The sequence below is a fragment of the Poecilia reticulata genome, chromosome 14 (genome assembly GCF_904066995.2).
Source record: "Poecilia reticulata chromosome 14, P_reticulata-male-v2, whole genome shotgun sequence".
Lineage (NCBI taxonomy): Eukaryota > Metazoa > Chordata > Actinopteri > Cyprinodontiformes > Poeciliidae > Poecilia > Poecilia reticulata.
In genome coordinates this window covers 22,058,275-22,079,430 of record NC_088843.1, presented here as the reverse complement: position 1 = coordinate 22,079,430, position 21,156 = coordinate 22,058,275, and the positions used below count along the sequence as shown (strand labels likewise).

Genomic DNA, 21,156 nt, shown 5'->3' with positions numbered 1-21,156 from the left:
TGTAAGAGTTCCAAACTAAATATTTAATTCACAACAGATCAACCATGTTCAGCTGTGTGTGTTTGCTGCCCTCTGCTGGTCACTGAAATTCAAAAAGGTAAATCACATTAAAAATACAACAGAAAACTCAGAAAACTGATTTTACCTGGTAGATTAAATTACGTCGTCAAGATTCTGACTTAATTTAAGAAAAATAACGAGCAGCTTTGTTTGTTTTTTTATGACCAAACACTTAAATAAATGCTAAAGTTTCTTACTACTGCCACTTTGACACTTAATCAACATTATTATATTAATCACAGAAAACTGAAACAATAAGACAACAAGCCAGATTTAACTGACATTTAATTTTTATTAATGTTTCTAAAAGTACAGCACAGACAAATTAAATCCACAGTTACAATACCGTTACAGTACTTTAGTGAAGCATACAGAATGAAAACATCCATGCAGATTAAAGCAGAATACTGGAGCCTAAATTCATCTAGATTACAGTGGAACACCACAGATTACCAGATTAAATGAAAATATTTTAGAGCAAAGCAAAGCAGCAGGACGAGGTGAAATCAGAAACATTCAGCGGCTGCTAAACACCGACTAGAAGCTTCAACTCGGCCCAAACGACCAGCAGTGGCAGTAAACATTGATGCTGTACATTTTATCTTCTGTAAGGATTTTCACACAGCGGTGATGAATATTAAAGCAAAGCAACAACCTTAAAGGAAACGTGCAACTTAGAGCAACTGAGAGCTGAGACAATCAAACTGCTGCTGAGCCCGTAAACGGGACATTTACGTCTCTTTAGTCTGAATAAAACACATTTATTGTTTCAGATTAATAACTGTCAAATCTGAAGGGTCACAAAAATATCAAGTTGAGAAATTAAAATAAGAAACTAAAACTTTTAACAATCTTTGGTTGTTTCTGACACTTAGTAGTGAAAGTATAAAGATTTAAACGTTTAGTTTTCTTTTTTTTTATAATTTCTGGAGAATTAAACAGATTCAGTTTGGAGAAACCTGGCGAGTCAAGCTAACATTTCCATCTGCTACAGGTAAGATACTGACTGCAAACAGCTCCACATGACCACACGCCAGTTAGTCCAAACTATCACTTTGAAAAATGATTAAACTTTAACTCTGAAGTCCTGATTTATCTTATTTACATGGTTACAGTTAAAACTACATTCCTCCAGAGGAAATAAACAAAATAAAGTAAAAAAAAAGTGACCCAGTTAAACTTATCCTTACATTTTAAGTTTTTATTTTTTGCTCTTAATAGACCTTTGTATCTCTGTTAAATATTCGAAAAGTACTTTTAATATCTTCACATCCATCTGATTAAATGTTTAGTATTTGCATAAAGCATTAAGGAATATTGTAGATTTGACAGTTTGACTAGTTTAAGTTCTAACAAATTCTAATTTGATAATTTAAACACGTTTTTTAAATATCTTATCTGAAGATATGCACACCGGAGAGACAATGACTGGAACAGGTTTGTTTAACCTTTGACCTCTTGGTGTGTGTGCAGCAGCCTGACCTTCAGCTCCGACCCACAAAGCGAAACAAGCAGGCACGCGCGGCGCGTTTACGGAAACCAAAGGAAATTATTGCTTTGGCTGAAACAACTATAGAAACATTCAGGAAATGAAACAGATTCAAACATTCAGAACAGAAGAAAATGTGCAAAACTTCTGAAATGTGAAATATTTATAAGTAACTCAACTTTCATATTGAAATATTTAAACACCATTTAGCATTTTTTGTTTTGTTTTGTTTTGTGTTTAATATTGAGCTACAAACTAACTGCTGCTGAGTGTTTTTGGCAAGAAGACGTCTCTCGTGTTCAAGTGTCCAGAAAATGTAAATTACAATCTATGGCAGTTTCAATAACACAGGTACAAGGTGAAGCAGCTCATTAAGTTCATAAAACCACCAGGAGCTTTTCCTCTAAATACGTCAGAAACATCTGAACACAAAGCGTGTCGCTAACGGCAACATCCCAACAGATGAAATGATGAAAATGTTCATGTCTGAGGTGAAACGGCTGCGATACAATCGACACGATTCCTTAAAGCAACGATGAAACGGAGAGAAACGGCTACAATCGCCAAGGTCGTCCTGATGCTGGTGGTCTGAGCTGCAGCCGGAGGCAGTGAATGAGACGGGAAGGTCAAACTGATTCAAGGTCAAACTGGTCCAAGGTCAAAGAGACTGAAAGGTCAAACTGATTCAGGGAAATAACCAGATTATAGTATCTGCACCTGGCTTTAGCACGAGGATAACTCCACCCTAACAGATACTTTCCACACTTTCTGCTGCGTTTGAACTTCTCGTCCACATGCTAACTGCTAACTGAGTCTTTTTTGTTGCTAAACTTATTTCTGTTGAAATGGACCGCAGAGATCTGGGCTAAGATCTGGATTTATTTGGTTAAAAAAGTTCTTTATTGTGTTTAAAGTCCAGTTCTGTTGGTGAGGTGTGAATGCTAAGCTAACTCTGGTCCTCCAAACCTTGGTCTGGGTTTGGTTAAAGTGAACTCTGGTTTGGTTTGAATACTTATGAGAACACCAAGCGGGCCAGAGACCACTCCAAAAGCAGGAAGTGGACTATAGCACAGAGCATTCTGGGTAAATACAACCAAAACAGACACGCTAGGCCAGCGGGAGAAATGGCTTGAGGCTTTTGGCCAAAGACAAGGAGCAAATGCTCAGCTAACAGCAAAACACACAAAGAAAGACGGGATGTCCAGGTGAAAGACGGAGGAAGAATGAAAAGGTGTGCTATGTAGAATTAGGTAGGTAACATTACCAACTCCAGACTCCCCCTAGTGGTCTGGAGGACTTCTTATTTGTTTTTTGTTTTCAGTGTTTCTCCGTCACATTTTTTTTTTTTTTGTTTGTGTGTTTTGGAGTTTGCATTGCAACGCTTGCACCTTCTCTGCCACTAATTCAAATAAAAGAGGAGTTTCATTATTTTGGGAGAATGATGAGTTGCAGTGGAGGCCCGCAGTTAGAGGACGTCAGAAAATATCTGTGAATACCACAGATCTGCTCTAAACATTTAGAACGGCCTAATCTAACAGTTCACACATCAGATGTACCTCAATATGGATTAATACACACTGTAAAAACCAAGTTAGCAATACAGCTGAAGCTAACATTTAGTCTTCATTATCTCTCCCCTATGAGGGGTTCAGCCAATCAGCAGCCAGGAAAATAAATTCTGATTTGCATTTTGTTTAGGATAATTTACGAGGATTTTATTGTACGAAACAATCCATGAATTATTTGGAGTTACGTCTCACAGAAAAATGTGTGAACACTAAAAGTAGGCGGGGCTCCACTGAACTCTCAGGATCAACTTCCTGTGTGATATTTTAACTTCTTCAGTCAATTATCGCCACCTGCTGGCCCAGATTCTGGTGTTGCTGTGAGTTTTCATGTGGACAGACGTGTCAGCCTGACTTGCAGACGGTGTGGAGGCCTGAGGGCGACCAGGAGCAGGCGGAGCGCCGGGGACGGTGAGCTGCTGGCAGTGACGCCATGATGCTAGCTGGGGAACGCCTCCAGCGGGTCGGGGAACCGTCAGCGTGACGCTTCGCCGGCCCGCTGGAGGTCACCTGGGGGTCGGGGGGTCACAGGTTGACCAGGTGGAGGTCGGAGGCGGAGAAGTGGGGGCACAGAGCCATGTCTGGGTTCTTCAGCTGCCGCAGGATCCGCCGGTGGAACTTGGAGCGGACCCGGTTGAACTCCATTATGTCACTGGGATCCTCCTCAATCCAGAACCGCTGGAACTCCTGCATCAGGTAACCTATAGATAGATAGATAGATAGATAGATAGATAGATAGATAGATAGATAGATAGATAGATAGATAGATAGATAGATAGATAGATAGATAGATGTTTCAAAACTAAATATTTAATTATCAAGATAAATGTTTAGTTTGAGGCTATTTATTTAGCTTCAAACTAAATATTAGCACAAAGCTAATTGCTTGGTTTAGAGCTAAATATTCAGGTCAGTTTCCTAACTAAACATTTAGCTCCATACTTAATGGTCCTAGCAAGCTAGGCATTTCATTTGAGGCTAAAATTTAGCAGCTAAATATTTATTTAGAAAGATAACTCAATATTTAGTTAGCTTTAAATATTTATTTATTAAATATCTAGTTAAGCTAAATATTTAGCTTGATTTTATTAGCAAGCTTAATATTTAGGTCAAACTAAACATTTATCTAACCAACTTAACAACTTGGTGAAAATTTGACTTTTGGAATTGATCCCCTCTGTTTTTCTCTTCTGAAAAACTAAATAACCCAAATTATCTCTGCTAATTTTTTATTGTGTAACTTTACAAAAGCTTTTAATAGACTGAGTATCTAATGCTGTAATGCTAGCTCCTACATCCTCTGTCCCTCTGCTGTGGGAAGTTTTATTTATTACTGAACAGATAATTAACATTATTACGGCAATTATGAGCCAAAATTTACTTTTCTAACAAAATGACAACTTTTTTGTTACATTTTTCAGTTTTGGTCTTCAATGTTTTTGTTCCCAGTTGTTAAAATGTGATTGTTCTTGTTGTTGAGTTGTTTTTTTGTGTGAGCTCACAGAAGATCTGCTGGAAGTGCTGCAGGCCGGCCATCTCCGGCGCCACATTGTACAGGTGGGTCTTCAGGGCGCCGCTCACCAGCAGCGAGTAGGCCAGGTCCGTGATGTTGATGCCCACGATGGCGAACGAATATCTGGACGGAAACAACAGACGGTGAGCTACGATCGCAGGATCAGAACCTAAAGTTTGGACCAGTAAACTTCAAGCAGAATATTCTGTCTGAGCAGAGTCTGCAGCAGAACTCCAGTCCAGCTGAGCCGTTTGTTCCCCAAACCTTCAGGTTCCCTGAACCCACCGTCCCTTTAAGAAGCATCCACACCCCACCAGAGCTGAGTACTAGTTACATTTACTCAGTTACATTTACTTGAGTAACTTGTTTGAAAAACTGTACTTTTAGGAGTATTTTTACTACGCTGTACTTTTTACTTATACTTGAGTAATTTTATTATGAAGTATTTCTACTCTTACTGGAGCAAAATGTCTGGATTTTCTACCCACTGAATGAAAAACAAACATGTTTTAACCAAAAACTCACCAAAGACTCATCTGCAGTTTTTATTAAAGTTTCAGTTATTTTACTGAAAGATCATTTTTCTTTTGCCTGATTTTGTTTTGTTTTTTTTGCTCCTTATATGAATTATTGTCATTTTTGTCCTTAAAACACCAAAAATTTCCCCGTAATTTGATAATTTGGTCCATCTGATTATGTAGTTTTTAAATACTAAATTATTAATCATTTGATCAGTTATCATTACTTGAGCAGACTTTTTACCAAATACTTTTTGACTTTTATTTGAGTCATTTCTTGGCTACTTTTTACTCCTAGTTGAGTATACATTTTGGGAACTCTGCCACCTCTGAAGCCAGTAAATATCACATCACATTACAACCAAAAACAATGGCATTTATTGTTTTGATTTTTTGTGACAGACCAATGGAATGTGAAGGACAAACCTCCAGAAAACTGCAGATATGCTGAAACACTGAGTTCATTTAACTAAAAGCTAAAAGTCAAATCTTTAGAGTTGCTTTTGAACCATAATTAACTGATCATTAATTAAATTTGTTCTCAAATCAGTGACTGTATGATGATGCTGTGACTTTTTATTTTTGTGGTTTTTTGATGTAAAGCTCTTTATTGCTGTAATGTGTTATACAAATAAAATTAGCTGATTGATTAATCATTTAAAACATTTTAAAACCAGTTGAGCTGAACCTGCGGGTAAGACACTAACTGCTCATAACCGCTCCACTGACTCACAGACTCACCCGATGGCTTTGTCAGGGACCTTCTGCTCCCAGTCAGGCTGGTTCAGCTCACTGTGGACGACACGCCGTGAGTCACGGTGGGAAGCAGCACACACACGCACACACACACGCACACATGCACACACACACACACATACTGTAAGCTGCTTACACGAGCTGGTTCAGAGACGTGTAGAAACTCTGAGCTGGGGTCGCTTTAACGATGCAACATGAACTAATAAATATAAATACTGTAATAAAGTCTCAGCGGTTCTGATCAAATAAAAGCCGCTGCTGCATCAGCAGACCCAGAATTTATTTTCAACTGAAAAACCAAACACACACTGAAAAAAGTGATTCAGTTTTTGCTTTTTTGTCATATTTAAAGGTTTCAAATGATTTAAATATCAAACAAATCTAAATAAAAACAAATATAATTGCTCAGGAAAAAATATATTTTTACGAGTATTTTACTACCTTGAAATTTTTACTCATAGTTGAGTGAAGTTGTTTGTTCTTCATGCATTTAATGAAAAACAAACATTTGGTTTTAACCAAAGACACAAACTAAGAGTTTATGTCAGAGTGAGACATAAACTCACTCTGGGTTTATGTCTCATAAACATATGTACAGAAGCTTCTGTACAAGCTTGTACAGAAACAAAGCTTGTTTCTGTACAAGCTTTGTTATTTTAATGTTATTTTCTATCTGCTGAAACTTTTGTGGCTTTAAGAGGTCAAATAAAAACACAAACACCATAAACTTTAACCATCCATCCATTTTCTTTACACCCTTGTCCTTTAGTGGGGTCGGGAGGTTTGCTGGTGCTCATCTCCAGCTAACGGTCCGGGCGAGAGGCAGAGAGTACACCCTGGACAGGTCACCAGTCTGTTGCAGGGCCACACAGAGACACACAACCATGCACACACACACTCACACCTAGGGGCAATTTGCAGAGGCCAATTAACCTGACAGTCATGTTTTTGGACTGTGGGAGGAAACCGGAGTACCCGGAGAAAATCCACGCATGCACAGGGAGAACATGCAAACTCCATGCAGAAAGACCGGGGCCGGGAATCGAACCCAGAACCTTCTTGCTGCAAGGCAAGAGCTCTACCAACTGTGCCACTGTGCAGCCAATAACTAATAACTAGCTAACTAGCTAATAAAGATGGCAACGATCAGGCCAGATTATTATTATTCTTTGTCTCATCTCAACATTTATTTGATGATCTGAAACATTTAAATGTGACAAAATGCAAAAATTAAACAAGTCTGTATTTTACCGCTTTCTTTTTTTAAACTTAAGACCTTTAAGTAACAGAGAAACTATTTAAATGCAGTTTATCTACATGAAACATGACCCTGAAGGACAAATCAGTGAAAGGTCAATGCAAGTGAATGAAAGTGAAGGTCAGTACCTGGGCTTTCTGTGAGAACTCCTAGATGGACAGAAAGTAAAGGAGTGCGCAGAAATGAAGGTGGAGAGCAAAACAAACAGAAGAATCTTCATTTGAGAAATGAGACGAGTCAGTGAGAAGCAGCAGCAGTCAGAGAACAGTGAGGCAGCGATGGCATGGAGCGAAGCAGGCAGAGAGATGGAGGCTAGCGGCGGCTGGTCTGACTTTAACTAGCCAGTAACACAGACTGATCTCAGGTCAGGAAACGTCACGCCAACATACTTGTGCTTTGGCTGCAGTGAGTCCTGGAGCATCTGCAGCGCCGCGGCTCTGTCATGTTCTGCAAAATACCTGCAGAGACCCAGAGCAGGTGGACAGACGCTAAGCAAGGCAAACACTGCAGCTAGCTTCCTGTGCAAACCAAGAACGAGTTAGCGTGTTTTCAGATTAACAGCTGTAAACTAACAGGAGCCGTTTGTCAAAAACACAGGAAAAATTAACAGCAATAATTTCAGTTAATTTGCCTGTAAAAAGAGAAAAACTGCCAGCCTCTCACTGTTTTTATTCATTAATATATTTATTCATTTATTCACCTTAATATTTAGCTGGAAGCTAATTATTTCATTAGCAAGCTCCAACTAAAATGTTTAACTCAGAGCTAAATATTTAGTTTGAGGATAAATATTTAGTTAGCAAGCTACAATTTAGTTCATAAAGTTTAAAACTAGATATTTAGTTTGAAGCTTAATATCTAGCTAAAAATCTCTAGCTGGCTAAATATTGAGATGGAAAGTTCAATATTTAGCTTTAACCTCAACATTTAGCTCTGAGCTAGCTAATTTAGCTTGTAAGCTAAATATTTATGAAGCTAACTGTGACATTTATAATTGGATGAATAACACAAACATGACTTTAGTAAGTAAACTCCAGTTTTTGCCTCTAATTAATTTGAATTATTGTTGTTAGTTTGACCCTGTTTCCAGGCGCCGCCCCGTAGTGTGACAGTTTGTTGGTTTTCTGGGTTCTGAGCTTACAGCAGGTTCTGCAGGCCCAACAGGCCCATCCCTCTGAAGTCAGTCTTGGGATCGCTGCCTTGGAAACCGATTTCGCACCACTGCTTGGAGATGCGTCCGGTGAGGGGCGTGTCGGGACGCAGCTCCTTCCACAGCTACGACACAGAACCAGAAGCTCACAAAGCCATGACATCATCATCTGGGCTTTCCCAAATAGTTTAGAGGTGCAGCAATACTAGTGCATGTAAACATCTGAATATGGAGAAAGCCGCACTGGGCTCCACAAGCTAGGCTTAAAGCATCATAAGCATTAGCTATGCTAACGCTGCAGTGCTAATCATAAATATTAGCTATGCTAATGCTACAGTGCTAACCATAAACATTAGCTATGCTAACGCTACAGCACTACACAGACTGCTGCACACAGTCTTCATCCACTTCAGAATAAGAACTTGAATATAAATGTCCAAATATATTCAACAGTTGATAAGCAAAACTTTACCACAGATGTCTAAATTTATTGAACTAAAGGTTTACAAAACAGACAAGTGAATTAGCGCTGTAGAAAATATTCAAAAAATTTAACTTAGGAGAAGTACCCTAAACATTTTAAAAGTTGGTAAAAAAGCTAAATCACAAAGTAAGTAATTAGCTCCTCTATTAGCAGAACTGTGCCCACCACTGAATTAATAAACCAGTTGAATATTTCCTCTGCTCATTCTGGGTTTTCCCAGCAGACGGCTGTACCTTCATCAGCATGCTCTCATGCTCGGCGTTTTCAGAGTCGTACGGCTCCCTGCGGAGCTTCTCCACCTCGGCCATCAGACTCCGGTAGCCCACGATCTGCAGCAGGCTGGCCTGCAGCGAGACGCCCAGCCTGGAGGCACAGAGACAGCCGGGGTGACCTCTGACCTCAGTAGTTACCACTACACTCAGGATAAAACGGAGTCGTACTGCGGGTTGGTGTCCGGGTTGATCTTCTTCAGGGCCATGATGTTGTCGATGGTCTTCTCCACCTGGTCAGGATGGACGCTGAGGGCCGACCGCAGCAGCTGCACAGGAAGAGAAGAGGGAGATGTGAAGGAGAACAGGCGGAGAACAGGTGTGTTTATTTATCCGACATGGTGGCACTGCAGATGGTACCTCATACTTGGAGTAACGCAGGGACGACTCTGAAAGGAGAACGTTGAACAGCGTTAGTGAAAATGATGAGAATACCAAATAACTCTGTAATTATTATCATATTAATGCAGCGCTGCAGGTCAGACAGGGATCAGGATTTTAAAACTGAATTTTCCAAACATAGAAGGAAACAGAGATTCAGTTTTTACACAACATTCAGCAGCTTTTTTACTTTTTTAAATAAAATCTAGATTTAAAAACATCTTCTTGTTTTTACTCCTGTCGGTTTTATGTTTTATGTGTTTTTAGGCTCATATTGCCATTTAAAACAAATCCAGTAACTATGTTACCTTCAGTGTTTATAATAATGGTACATATATCTAATGTGATTTAAAACTTTTCACTTCATGATTTAACTCCTTGAAATTAGGAAACTCCTGCTCTTTCTGAAGCTCCGCCTCCAGGAAGTCATTCCAACATGGCTCCTCTATTAACCCTTTAATGTTTTTACCATCGCAGCTCTGAGCAGCACCTGAAAGGTAGACTTTAGCAAACTGCAGATGTTTGCTACTTGCTGCTGGCTAGTCTAGAGGAACTGAGTGGGTGAGGAGCTGTGCCTGGAGGGCGGGGTTAGGTCCACCCAGGCATTTTAACAGCTGAATGGCTGCCATGGAGATTGAAGGATTTCTCAAACATGAAAGAATCAAAGCAACAATGCATGTTTGATTTTGATGAGAGAATAACATTTTAATATGATGGAAAGATTAAAAAAGTTAATTTTACATGATGCTGTTACTTTAAAGTTTTAACTGAAAACATAGAAATGTGGAGGATGCTTCCTGACCTCTGACCTCTGCAGCTGCTGTTCCAGGTTATTAATGGATTCATTTCTGAACAGGTTCTAAACTTGAGGGAATCTTTCACTGCAGACGTTTGTTTCCTATTCTTATGTGACGTTAAGCGCCGCGCAGTGTGCAGGTATGGCGGTGTGCAGGGGCAACACGCAGGGGCAACACGCAGGGGCAGCACGCAGGGGCAGCAGCATGCAGGGGCAGCAGCGTGCAGGCGGCGGCCCACCTATCTTCAGAGTCCTGCGCGCTCCCGGCTTGTTGCTGTAGCAGATCCTCTGCAGCTCACAGCGGCCTGTAAACTTCCTGGTGACGAACTTCAGGCCTCGCCACAGACATTTACAGTAGAGGAAGACGAAGAACTGGGTCACCACTCTGCAGAGGAGGAACAAAAAATAAACACAAAACACACAGTGTAAAATCATGTGAAGTCTGATTTTACAGATTTTATCATTATTTCTCATTTTAAAAGGTGAAAATTAGAATTCATTTGGTACATAATAACATTAAGATTGTTCATTATTTTAGTTTTTTGTTTTGTTATTACAAGCAGATTAAGACTCAATGCTGGGGGGTTTTTTCAGTCTGAAGATGTTTTCACTTCCGACAAAAAGTTTCTGAACTGATTTGATTTCATATTTTCTACAAACTCTGGAAATCTTTCATTTTTAAAGTTTGTGGATTGAAACGTTTTTCTGTGGTAAATCTGGACGATCCAGATTCTAGACTTTTACTGATCCAAGTTTGTCCAGATACATAAAATAAGTCCTTTACTTTACGGCTTGCTGTCTGGAAAAAATATGATCAATTTGAGTTTTTATAAGTTTAAATTCCAATAAACATTAGAAGTGGAAGACATTTCAAATATTCAAAATAAATAAACAAAACAACAGAAACAACAAATAAGATAAATTATGAAGTCTTCAAAAAAAGTTCAAGTTGAGACCAAAACACCAGACTGAAAACTTTTATCATCCAATGTTTAGTAGAACGAGAAAAATTATAAATCATAAATGTTAGTTTTAATCTGTCATGTGATTAATTGATTTATTGATTAAAACTATAACTGTTTTGGATTCAGATCGCTGGCTCTGTTGAAAGTTTTTAAAACAGGATAAAGAAGAACAACTGAAATGAATTCATTTCTGTTTGCAATGAGATCAGAGTCAATCTGACAGGGAATCAGAGAAGTGGCCGGACCGCCACGCAGCAGCAGGTTATTTCTGACAGCAGAGCCTGAGTCGGCCTGCAGGGAGCAAACCTCCAGCAGCCTGAGAAGAATCACATCTGCATGTTAAAAATAGAGAAGACCGTCTTCACGTCCAGATCAGCCTCAGCCAAACGGAGCAGCAGGACTAAAGCTGCTGCAGGAGCAGAGCTGCGTGCTAAACGGCCCAGACTGACTCAGCCGCTTCCTCTTCGCCTCCAGGGGAAAAACAAACAGCGACAAGGAGGAAAACGGGATTCTGACTCCAACCAGTTTCACATCCTGGTGCTTCATTCTAAACTCTGAGCAGATAAACGGCATCACAATGAGCTGCAAACCTCAACAATGGTCTGCAGTTATTAACTCGCTGAAATGATATCAATTCTTACAACAAGAGTTCAGATTCAGCAAAAAGAAAAAGAAAACGCCGCTGTTTCAGCGGCACCTGCAGAAAAACACGTTTGTGTTTACAGTTCGAACTGAAGCACTGATAGGAGTTAAAGACAAAGAAATAAACAACAGCAACACCATAAATATAATATAATATAATATAATATAATATAATATAATATAATATAATAATAACACTGATTAATAATGCTAGCATTTCAGAAGGACAAAACCATAAATAAATAAAGTTAATAATTACTATTTTAACAAATAATTAGCACAGCTAGCTGCAACAGGAGTTTTGAAAAGTATTGGTTTCTACTTTCCTGGTAACAGATTTAAATGTTCTGGGATATTTAATAATGTTTTTATTGTAATAATGGCAGTAAAAATAAAAATAACAGCTGAAATTTAATCCTCACTTGTTCTTGTTTATGTTAGCATTGCAGCGCAGCGCAGCTAGCTTTAATAGCAAGCTAAAAGAGTTATCACTTTCGAACTGGTTATTTTATCTCCATGTTATAAATGAAGAACAGAAACTAAAATAAGAGCTGAAGTCTCTTCTGTTTATGCCCAGCTAGTTAGCTTTAGCTCCGCAGCTGCCACAGAAAATCAGATTAGAGCAGCAAGAGTTCAGATTATAGAAAATGAATACTGAAGGCTAAATTATTGCATTATACTGAAATAATACAACATGACTAAAATAGTAAAGTTCCAGCATTTTAAAAGTTTCTTTTAGAGTGATAACTGTCTTCTAAATTAGAATTAAATCAATGTGACCAGAAATAGATTTTGAAATGATTTTAAGCTTCTGGTTAAAAACTAAAAGTCCTCATTATGTCATGTCATGTTATCTGTTTAGTGTAAACATGTCCTTTAAAATCGGCTGGATTTTATTATTTACATCCAGCAGCTCAGACAGGTTTACCAGCCATCATTAGCCATTAATCTGATTCGGGTGTTTATCATCTAAAGGCTGAACAGTCACAGACCCTGAAATGGAGTCATGATAATCTGGATTTGACCAGTTTAATAAATTACAAACAGATTAAAAAAGCCTGATTTTTCCAGGATTAAAATCCTCTGAAATAAGAAGCTGTCCAACATGCTGGGCTCTAAGCAGAGCGGCTCTTTCTGTGCCTGCAGATAAACTCTGTTCATGAATTAATCAGATGTTTTATTGGCTCGGTTCGCCCATAAGCCGCGCAGGTAAAAACCCATTCGGTTCTGTTCGGTTCCGTCTGCTTTTCAAGCCTCCATCTTGATTCTTACCGGAGGAAGTGCTTCATCTTGGCGGCTCCTGCTGGTTCGGTTCGGTTCGGTCCTGGACCTGAGGACAGAGCAGATTCTCGGTTATTCAGGCCCGGATATCCGGAGCTGTCCGCGGTGCTGACGGGCCGCCGCGCCGAGCCTGATCCCCGGATCCCTGCAGGATCGGTTCGGTCCGGTAGCAGGTCCAGAAGTGAAATGTTTTCTTACCTGTTCTGATGACACGAGGCGATGCAGCGGAGGGATTCTGCGTTTGTTGCCCAGTTACAGCCTCTGCTGCGCCTCCATGACGGCCACCGACGGTATGGCAAGCCGTCACCACATTTAGTCTGACACCCTGGAGCCAATACGTCATCGATCACCAAGTCCCTTTTTTTTGGACGCATGGATGGTTCATGTGGAAAAACAACTCAGTCTGAGTTTAATTAACACAACAGGCGTCCCAAAAGTATCCATACCCCTTGAATTAGTTCACGTTTTGTCCTGTTCCAACACCGTTCATACGTTTCTTCGTCTTTACTGATATTCTGAAAAGTGTGGCATGCATTTGTAGCCACCGTTCTCTGCAGGTTGGTCGGAGAACATATGAAAGTCTCAGTTTGGACTTTGACTAGGCCATTCTAGGCCATGAATTCTTCCACAATGCCGCCTAAAATAACTGAAAAAAACCCAACAACAAACTTTTAACTGAGTTTGAACTCCTCTGGTAACACCTGAAAAGCAGGCTGAGCCCAAAATTATTCATACCCCTGGCAGATTTAGGTTTAAAATAATATCAAACCTGACCAACAGGTTTTTTTCTTACTTGAAATGATATCAACATTCTGGATAAACAGCTGTAGATTCTGATATTATAACATTTCTATTTAAACTAATTAAAGTTCTATTAGGCCTTAATAAGTGCAGCTAAAAAACTAATTTTTCATTGTTGATTTTTGGTTCACTGCTGGCTGTTTGATTCACTCCTGGATGTCAGAATAACGTAAATATTAAAAAAATTTCAGAACTGAGCTAATGTTATGATTCCAGATGTCGTCCTGTTATGACGGTCTCTGATAAATGCTAACATGACTTGCCATAGAGCTAAAAGCTGCAGCGCATGCAGACACTGCAGCGGACAGACATGCATCATCCCGGCGCTGCATGGTTTGTTTCTGCAGCTCAGGACGAATCCAGAAAACACGTCAATCATCAGAATCCCGCTGAATTTTGGGAAATGTAATTCAAAAATGCGGCCTGGCATTAGGATGTACGGGTTTGCTTCTAAGCCCTTATTTTCTCACCACTTGGTGGCGCTTGTACCAACGTCTTTGTCCTCATAATAAACATTTTCCTCAGATTCTAAACTTTTCCTGAGAGGAATCTTTATTGTTGTTTATTAAAGTTGATCACATAAAAGCCAGAGATGTGCTGATTTATGGATTTATTATCGGAGTAAAGAAACTAAAATGACATGAAGCCTGAATTAATCAAACTCACCACTAGATGGCACCAAATCCATCAGTTTAAACAGGAGACAGACTGCAGATTTCATTAAAAAAATCTATTTATTAACAAAACAGTAAACTGTGACAGCATGGTAACATGTTCCTCCGATGGCATAAACTCATTTACAGCATCTTTACCTTTGGAAAATTAATAACAAAACATAACAAAAGGCAAATAATTTGGTATTTAGACGACAGACTCTTACATCCAGTCCCAGATATTTACTGTAAATTAATTTAATAACCTCCTCAGGTGGCGAAACTTCAATCTATGGAGGCACAGATGAAACAAAAGGACACTTAGTGGAAAACGTTTCAGCTCTGAGTCACAAAATAAAACGATAAAAAGCTGTAGAAGGTAAACATTCACGTGTTTCTTCATGTAAAGTTCAGCTCAGAGTTATAAATAATATACAGAGTGGCTGAAGTCCAACTGGAAAGCTTTAGTGATGCACGATACATCGGCATCGGATGACGTTCACGGAACGTCCAAAATATCAATGTCAACATCATCAGTCTCGGCTGATCAGCCATTTTGTAACGCATCATATCGGTTGGATGAGAGAAACTGGGCTGATAAACAGCCGATGTTTATTTCTGTGATGTTTGTGTCACAGAAAGGGGCGGGGCTTGGTCATGTGACTCATCGTAATGCAGCAAAGGATTCTGGGAAGTTAAACTGAAGCAGGATGGCTGTTTATTCATGAGGTTAAAAGACGATAAATATTTCTGATATCAGTTATTGGCAACAGTAGTTTTAATATCAGATATTGATATTGGCACAAATCACTGCATCTCTAAAATAAAATAAAATTCAATATAATATTAATATATTAAATAAGTGATAAACTAAATTAATATTTAGGAACTTTTCAGAAGGTTTCACCATTTCATATGTTTGCAGTTTTGCTTAATTTTTGGTCGTATTTCACTTTTTGGAGGTAAAAGTATCCGAGTCCTTCGGAATGTTTAGTAACAACCTGAAATCAGTTTTCACCAAATTTAAGGCAAAAATTAAAATTTATTTTACAATAATTTACCCAGTCTACTGTAAGAAATGTGATTATGTAGAAATAGTCCAGAGAAATACAAACATTTACCTTTCTGCAACCTTTAGGTCAAGAGGAGTAGTTAAAGAATTATTATTTTATTTTGTTTGATTAATGCTCAGAATCTGATTTTTATTTTATGCATGGAGATCAGAACCAGCAGACTGGATAATTTTAAAAACAGTTTATCTTTGAGACTCATTCAAATGTGGAACTACAAAAATAAAGATTGATGAATGTGTCACAGCTTCAGCTCACTGGTTCTGAACTGGTTTGTTTACTGGAGGCAGGAAGGGAAAACTGGGCCACATGCTGGTGCAATGAGGAGTGTAGAGACCGATGGTCCGACCTGCTAAACTTATCAGGAATATTTAATATTCTCTAACAGGACTGTTCCTGTTAGAGAATATTTAATATTCTCTAACAGGACTGTTCCTGTTAGAGAATATTAAATATTCCTGATAAGTTTCATTATTATTCCACATAATTGAGAGGTTCAGAAACAGGAAAAACTAAAAGATCCGTGACCCGGACTGTAAACCGTCTGCCTGGCTTTGAAGCAGAAAACGATCCAGTGCAACTCGTAACAGTAACTGGCCTCGGTTACAGAACCTGGTTCCATCAGAGAGTTGTGAACATCACGACCGATCCGGTTCTCTGAGTGTCTCCGCCTGCAGCCAGCAGCCGGTCGGCGGCCGGATCGGAGGCAGCATCGGCCGCCTGCGGGTCGTCGCCTTCCGGAACGGCGGAGAGCGTCGGCACGGCGTTGAACATAATGAAACCCACAGTGATGATGATGAACGAGACGATGTACAGCACAGAAAACTGAGCAGGAAACAACATGGAGACGACAGAAGACCCATTTAGTAACAGCACCGAGGACCAGCGAATGCACCAAACATGCAATACCAGCGATGGCCACTAGATGGTCAGAGTCCTGATGGCAGTCGGCCTCACCTGGTAGCTGAAGAGGAAAAGGCCGCAGAAGAGGCTGAACAGGTCGGCGGTGAGCAGCGACAGGTTGACGGCCGTGGCGCTGGTCAGCCTCACCACAACCGGCATGAAGCTGTACAGCGCGTACATGCACAGGGCGTAGACCGCAAACAGCATGACTGCAGCACAACAACGGACGGCTGTTACTTAGCAACCAGAGACAGGAAGCACCATCACAGGTTGACATAAAGCTGCTGACTTACAGATGTAAAGATCCCATTTTATCGCTTTAACAGCATTGATTTCTAGTGCAGCCCTGAAATCACAAACCAGACGAATAAACTCAAAGCTGTAGAAACAGAAGCTCCATCATGGAGGCTAACGGCTCCGACATGGAGGAGCTCTTAAACAGTGACTTACAGCTGCGCGCCGCTGATCAGAGTCCCAAACAGTCCCATCATTCCCAGGAACTCGACCCGGCTCAGGTTCTTCACCGTGTGCTCCTGGCACAGGTTGGACACAGCATAGAGGACGGAGCTGAGCAGAACCAAGCCGTCACCCAGAACCACATCACTGGCTGCATGGAGGGAAAACTGACAGTCAGAAACACTGGAGATAATAAACTTTAATCCAGCAGAAAACACAGGAGATGGAATTAAATTAGTGAACCTTAAAGCAAAATGAAAATCATATCACGGTCCAAAATATTGTAAATAGATCTTCAGAGTGAAAAAATTTAACAAACCATAATTTTTTTAGAAACAGGAGTAATTTTCTGATCCAAGAATCTCTCTTGAGTTGTTATTTTTGCTTTGTGCTGAAAAGATGCTTTGAAGATTCAGAAACAAAACTGATTTAGTTCCACATATGGAAGTGGGACAAATTGGATTTTTGAGAGATAAAAAGATCAGAACTGGGCCGTTCAGAAATCGGATGTTGGTCCCACATGTGCAAAAATATCTGATTTATGTTGCACTTGCCCCCTGTATAACATAGCCTAAATGTGCACCAGCGTGCTAACTTCCCTGTCATGCATCTCATAATTAGCATTAGCTTAAAGTTATGAAATCAACTGCAGATGGACAGAAAGCATTTAAATGTTGTGGCAGACTCATTACGTGTAAAAAATGAGACATGCACAACAACTGCATGCCTCCCAGAAACCATTCTGATACATCAGAGCAAAGATGCAGATCAGAACTGGAGCAGACATTACGTTTATCTGAACGCTGATAGAATCCTTGAAAAAATTGCGTTTTTAAATCCCTGGGTAGAGTGCTGGTCTGTTAGGTCTCCATGTTACTGCTCTCATTTGTTCTGAGTTTCTCACCAAATTTCCTTCATGATCTCACAGCAAAGCTGCAGATTGACCACTTCACTGAGTGGACACCGTTAGCTAACCAGAGTTATCATCAAAGCTCTTCAGCAGTGAAACACTAGACTGAAAGCGTCCTTACTGGATCCCTGGTCCCTCCCAGCTACGATGTCGGCCCCCACCATGGCCCCCACCCCCAGCAGGCACACCATCACAGCTACGAAGTGCAGCGGCCTGTAGCGCGTCTTCAGGAAGATCCACGAAAGAACCATCAGCACCGGGATCACGAAGCAGTCCAGCAGCTGGAACCGCAACACAGGAAACACCATTCATCGATAAAAATTAAACATTTTTCTGTTAAAATGATTTCTGGTTCATTTGAAATGTGAATCGTTTCACTTTTCTGCAGTACTTGAAAAGAAACACCTCAGATAATGACAGTTTGCTGCAGCTGCCTGCACTTCCTCCGTACCTGAATGCTGGTCAGGGTGGTAAACTGGTACGCCTTCACCACCATGTAGTTTGCCTCCACATCGGCCAGACCCATCACCAGATACTTCCACCACTTGGTTCTCAGGATCTTCAGGATGTTGGCGTCACCTGCAGGAACACGTTGGCAGACAGATGCCATTTTCTCCCAAGTTTACAGAAAAACACAACAACTTTCAACAGAGCAGATCCACTATTCAGTAAAAATAAAATAAAAATAGTTCAGCTGGTAAGTAAATCCCTACAGTTCTGTTTTCTTCCATTAAACAGCAAGTTTAAATGCACCAGTATTAAAAAAAAGTCAAAGTGAGGAAGTCGCTATGGATGCTCAGATTCTCAGGGAGTCGTTCTGACCTCTGTGGATGCAGAGGGTCGGGGTGTAGGTGAGTAGCAGCAGGACGTAGTTCAGGAAGCTCTGCAGCATGGGTGTCTCCACCCCGGCATCGGCCAGGTACTGGCAGCTGCCCGCCGTCCCACAGATCAGCAGGGACAGGACCTGTCCCATGGCGATGGTCTTCAGCAGCCGGCTGCAGGGAGAGAGAGATAGAAAGAGGGTGGGAGAGAAAGAGAGAGATAGAGAGAGTGTTACAGTTTTGATGTTTATTTTGTGTTATTAGATTAGCTACTGCTGTGGTTAGCTAATCTAAATTAGCTAATCTGACACAGCGGTGGTTGATTAACTAATTTAAACACCTGCTCTCCTGATGATCTGTCAGAGTTGGTGTTTGGGTTGCTTTTTACTTTAACAGAACCAAAACACACCTAATTCCACAGCATGTCTACATGTTAAGTTGTCAAAGTCAAGCTAGTGTAACTGAGCTACTTTCCTCTCCCTCGCCATTTTTTTGCTAATTAAAATTTTTCCTGTCCTCTGAAAACTATTCACACCCTTTAACTTTTCATTCATGGTGCCATTACAAAACCAAACATCCAAATATTTCATTAGGATTTTATGTGACAAACCAACACTAAGTGGTGTGTGTTTGTGAAGAGGAAACATTAATTTTCAAGTTTTTCCTTAGTTAGAGTTAGATCTGTCATTAACATGTACACTTGCTGTGGCCATTAGGGCTGGAAAGTCCTTTCAGTTTGCCAAATATGTTACTTTCATGCAGAGCACAATGCAAAATCTGAACAAAAGGTAAAGGACCAGCAGCACATGATAAATCTGACAAAACAATCAAAGAAGAAATATTTTACACACAGTAACTAAAAACTGTAGATAAGGCCGAGAGAGCGCTGCTCACCATGAGAAAATGTCCTTCAGCCTGTCTCTGTCCAATCTGCAGCCGTTTCTCCATTTGCCACACAGGCTGTCCTCTGTGGGCCCCTCCATCGCTATGACAACTCAGCCTGGACCCACGGGATTAAACAGAGTTAATGTCATTTTAAGTCATCTTCATCTGACAAGCCGAGCAGAAAATCAGACAAATATCAAAAAACCCTGGTTCCTCCTCACAGAGGAAAAAAAAATTCAATTTTTTTTTCATAATGGAAAAATATAAATGTAAATGTAATTCTGCAGAAAATGAAGAAGAGACCAAAGCAATCAATCTGAATCATTTGGCTCAACTGGAAAACTTGAAAACACTTACTTTAAATAATACGTTTACACTTTCGCCCCAAAAGAAATAAGCCGATTGTTACATGAACCCTGACTGAGTCTTACAGTTTGTATTATTCCAGTTGACCAGCTTTAACTATCTGCCAAGAACCGCAGAAATGCTAAAACTGTTACCATTTCTGTGGAATTTGTTCGAGCTACTCTACACACGAGCCAGGCGGCGTTGATCCGCGTTTCTCTGTGTTTTTAAACAACTCTCGGCTCAAATGCAGAAAAAACATGAACGTGAACAAACCTTATTCTCCTCTGTCATCTCATTTCATTGCTCAGATATTTTCCAGACGAAAATATTGATCGTATTTCAGCTGTATCTTCACACACGCCTCGCAGGACCGACTCACTCTAATCTCGTGTCACTAAAGCCCGCCTCCTGCGCTCTGATTGGTTGAACAGAAGCTGACGGACGCGTACATTATTCAGTCATTGGTTTAGGGCTGCCAGTTTTCCAGTCTGTCTTTAATATTCAATGAATATGATTTGGGGGAAGTATTTACCCCACTTTGTTCTTTTTTGGTCATATTTACTGTAGATATTATACACCATGCTATAAAATAAAAGATTAAAATATCTGTCGATAACTATTTGGGCATTTTAGGAAAGAGATTTGATTCAAATTCAAAAATACTTTATTTTTCCCAAAAGTAAACTAAATGTTTCTAACTGGTATTGGTCAAGTACCTGCAAAGAGCCGCTTAGAATGGTGAGCCGTTGCAGGAAGGATCTCTGATTTCAGTCAGTCTCACTACGGTTCTGAAGAAGCCTCTGACTGAAGACTGTTGGTGTGTGACAGTCTGATAGCTATCTTGACATGCTAATAGTTCAACATCCAAGCAGTCGAGACGATATTCCACCAAAACATGTTTTCTGTGAACAATATCAACTGTTGGCTTGCTCTGCTAATCCACCACATTTGCAAAGCTGGACAAAAATGAATCTGAATCGCTCCAGCCCTTCCTAAATTTATTGAAAAGTGAAAAGCAAACCTTAAGGCTGGTTTTCATTTTTCAGCTCACCGATAATAAAAAAATGAGAAATAATGGCACTTTGTTATTTTATTCAAATGAAATCAAATTTTGTTTGTATAGCACATTTCAGCAGCAAGGCATTTCAAAGTGCTTTACATCATTAAACACAAAAAGACAGT

The 21,156-nt window shown here is 40.0% G+C and overlaps 2 protein-coding genes across 2 annotated transcripts; both read right to left on the bottom strand.

Annotated features, from left to right (window-relative positions):
• Nucleotides 1-328: 328 nt before the first annotated feature.
• On the bottom strand, nucleotides 329-13,471 carry elmod1 (ELMO/CED-12 domain containing 1). Its single transcript, XM_008428611.3, has 11 exons — nucleotides 13,326-13,471; nucleotides 13,119-13,176; nucleotides 10,479-10,624; nucleotides 9,423-9,451; nucleotides 9,234-9,331; nucleotides 9,027-9,156; nucleotides 8,301-8,434; nucleotides 7,549-7,617; nucleotides 5,887-5,937; nucleotides 4,617-4,750; nucleotides 329-3,815 (listed from the first exon to the last, which is right to left on the bottom strand). The coding sequence occupies exons 1-11, from the start codon at nucleotides 13,468-13,470 to the stop codon at nucleotides 3,640-3,642; spliced, it is 1,170 nt and encodes a 389-aa protein (XP_008426833.2). The 5' UTR covers nucleotide 13,471; the 3' UTR covers nucleotides 329-3,639.
• Nucleotides 13,472-14,643: 1,172 nt separating this feature from the next.
• On the bottom strand, nucleotides 14,644-20,404 carry LOC103476337 (queuine/queuosine transporter SLC35F2). The gene is made up of 9 exons (XM_008428613.3): nucleotides 20,248-20,404; nucleotides 19,636-19,741; nucleotides 18,743-18,915; nucleotides 18,372-18,499; nucleotides 18,042-18,201; nucleotides 17,005-17,161; nucleotides 16,848-16,900; nucleotides 16,609-16,763; nucleotides 14,644-16,476 (listed from the first exon to the last, which is right to left on the bottom strand). Exons 2-9 carry the CDS (start codon nucleotides 19,722-19,724, stop codon nucleotides 16,273-16,275), a joined length of 1,119 nt encoding a protein of 372 aa, XP_008426835.1. The 5' UTR covers nucleotides 19,725-19,741; nucleotides 20,248-20,404; the 3' UTR covers nucleotides 14,644-16,272.
• Between the last annotated feature and the right edge of the window lie 752 nt (nucleotides 20,405-21,156).

Coding starts and splice junctions, on each gene's coding strand:
- LOC103476337 (XM_008428613.3), bottom strand. CDS start 19,724: ATGGAGGGGCCCACAGAGGACAGCCTGTGTGGCAAATGGAGAAACGGC. Junction 18,202..18,371: donor CCACCCTGACCAGCATTCAG/GTACGGAGGAAG, acceptor TTGCGGTTCCAG/CTGCTGGACTGCTTCGTGAT. Junction 17,162..18,041: donor TGGGAGGGACCAGGGATCCA/GTAAGGACGCTT, acceptor CCCTCCATGCAG/CCAGTGATGTGGTTCTGGGT.
- elmod1 (XM_008428611.3), bottom strand. CDS start 13,470: ATGACGTATTGGCTCCAGGGTGTCAGACTAAATGTGGTGACGGCTTGC. Junction 9,332..9,422: donor TGCGTTACTCCAAGTATGAG/GTACCATCTGCA, acceptor CTTCCTGTGCAG/CTGCTGCGGTCGGCCCTCAG. Junction 8,435..9,026: donor ATGAGAGCATGCTGATGAAG/GTACAGCCGTCT, acceptor TCTGTGTCGTAG/CTGTGGAAGGAGCTGCGTCC.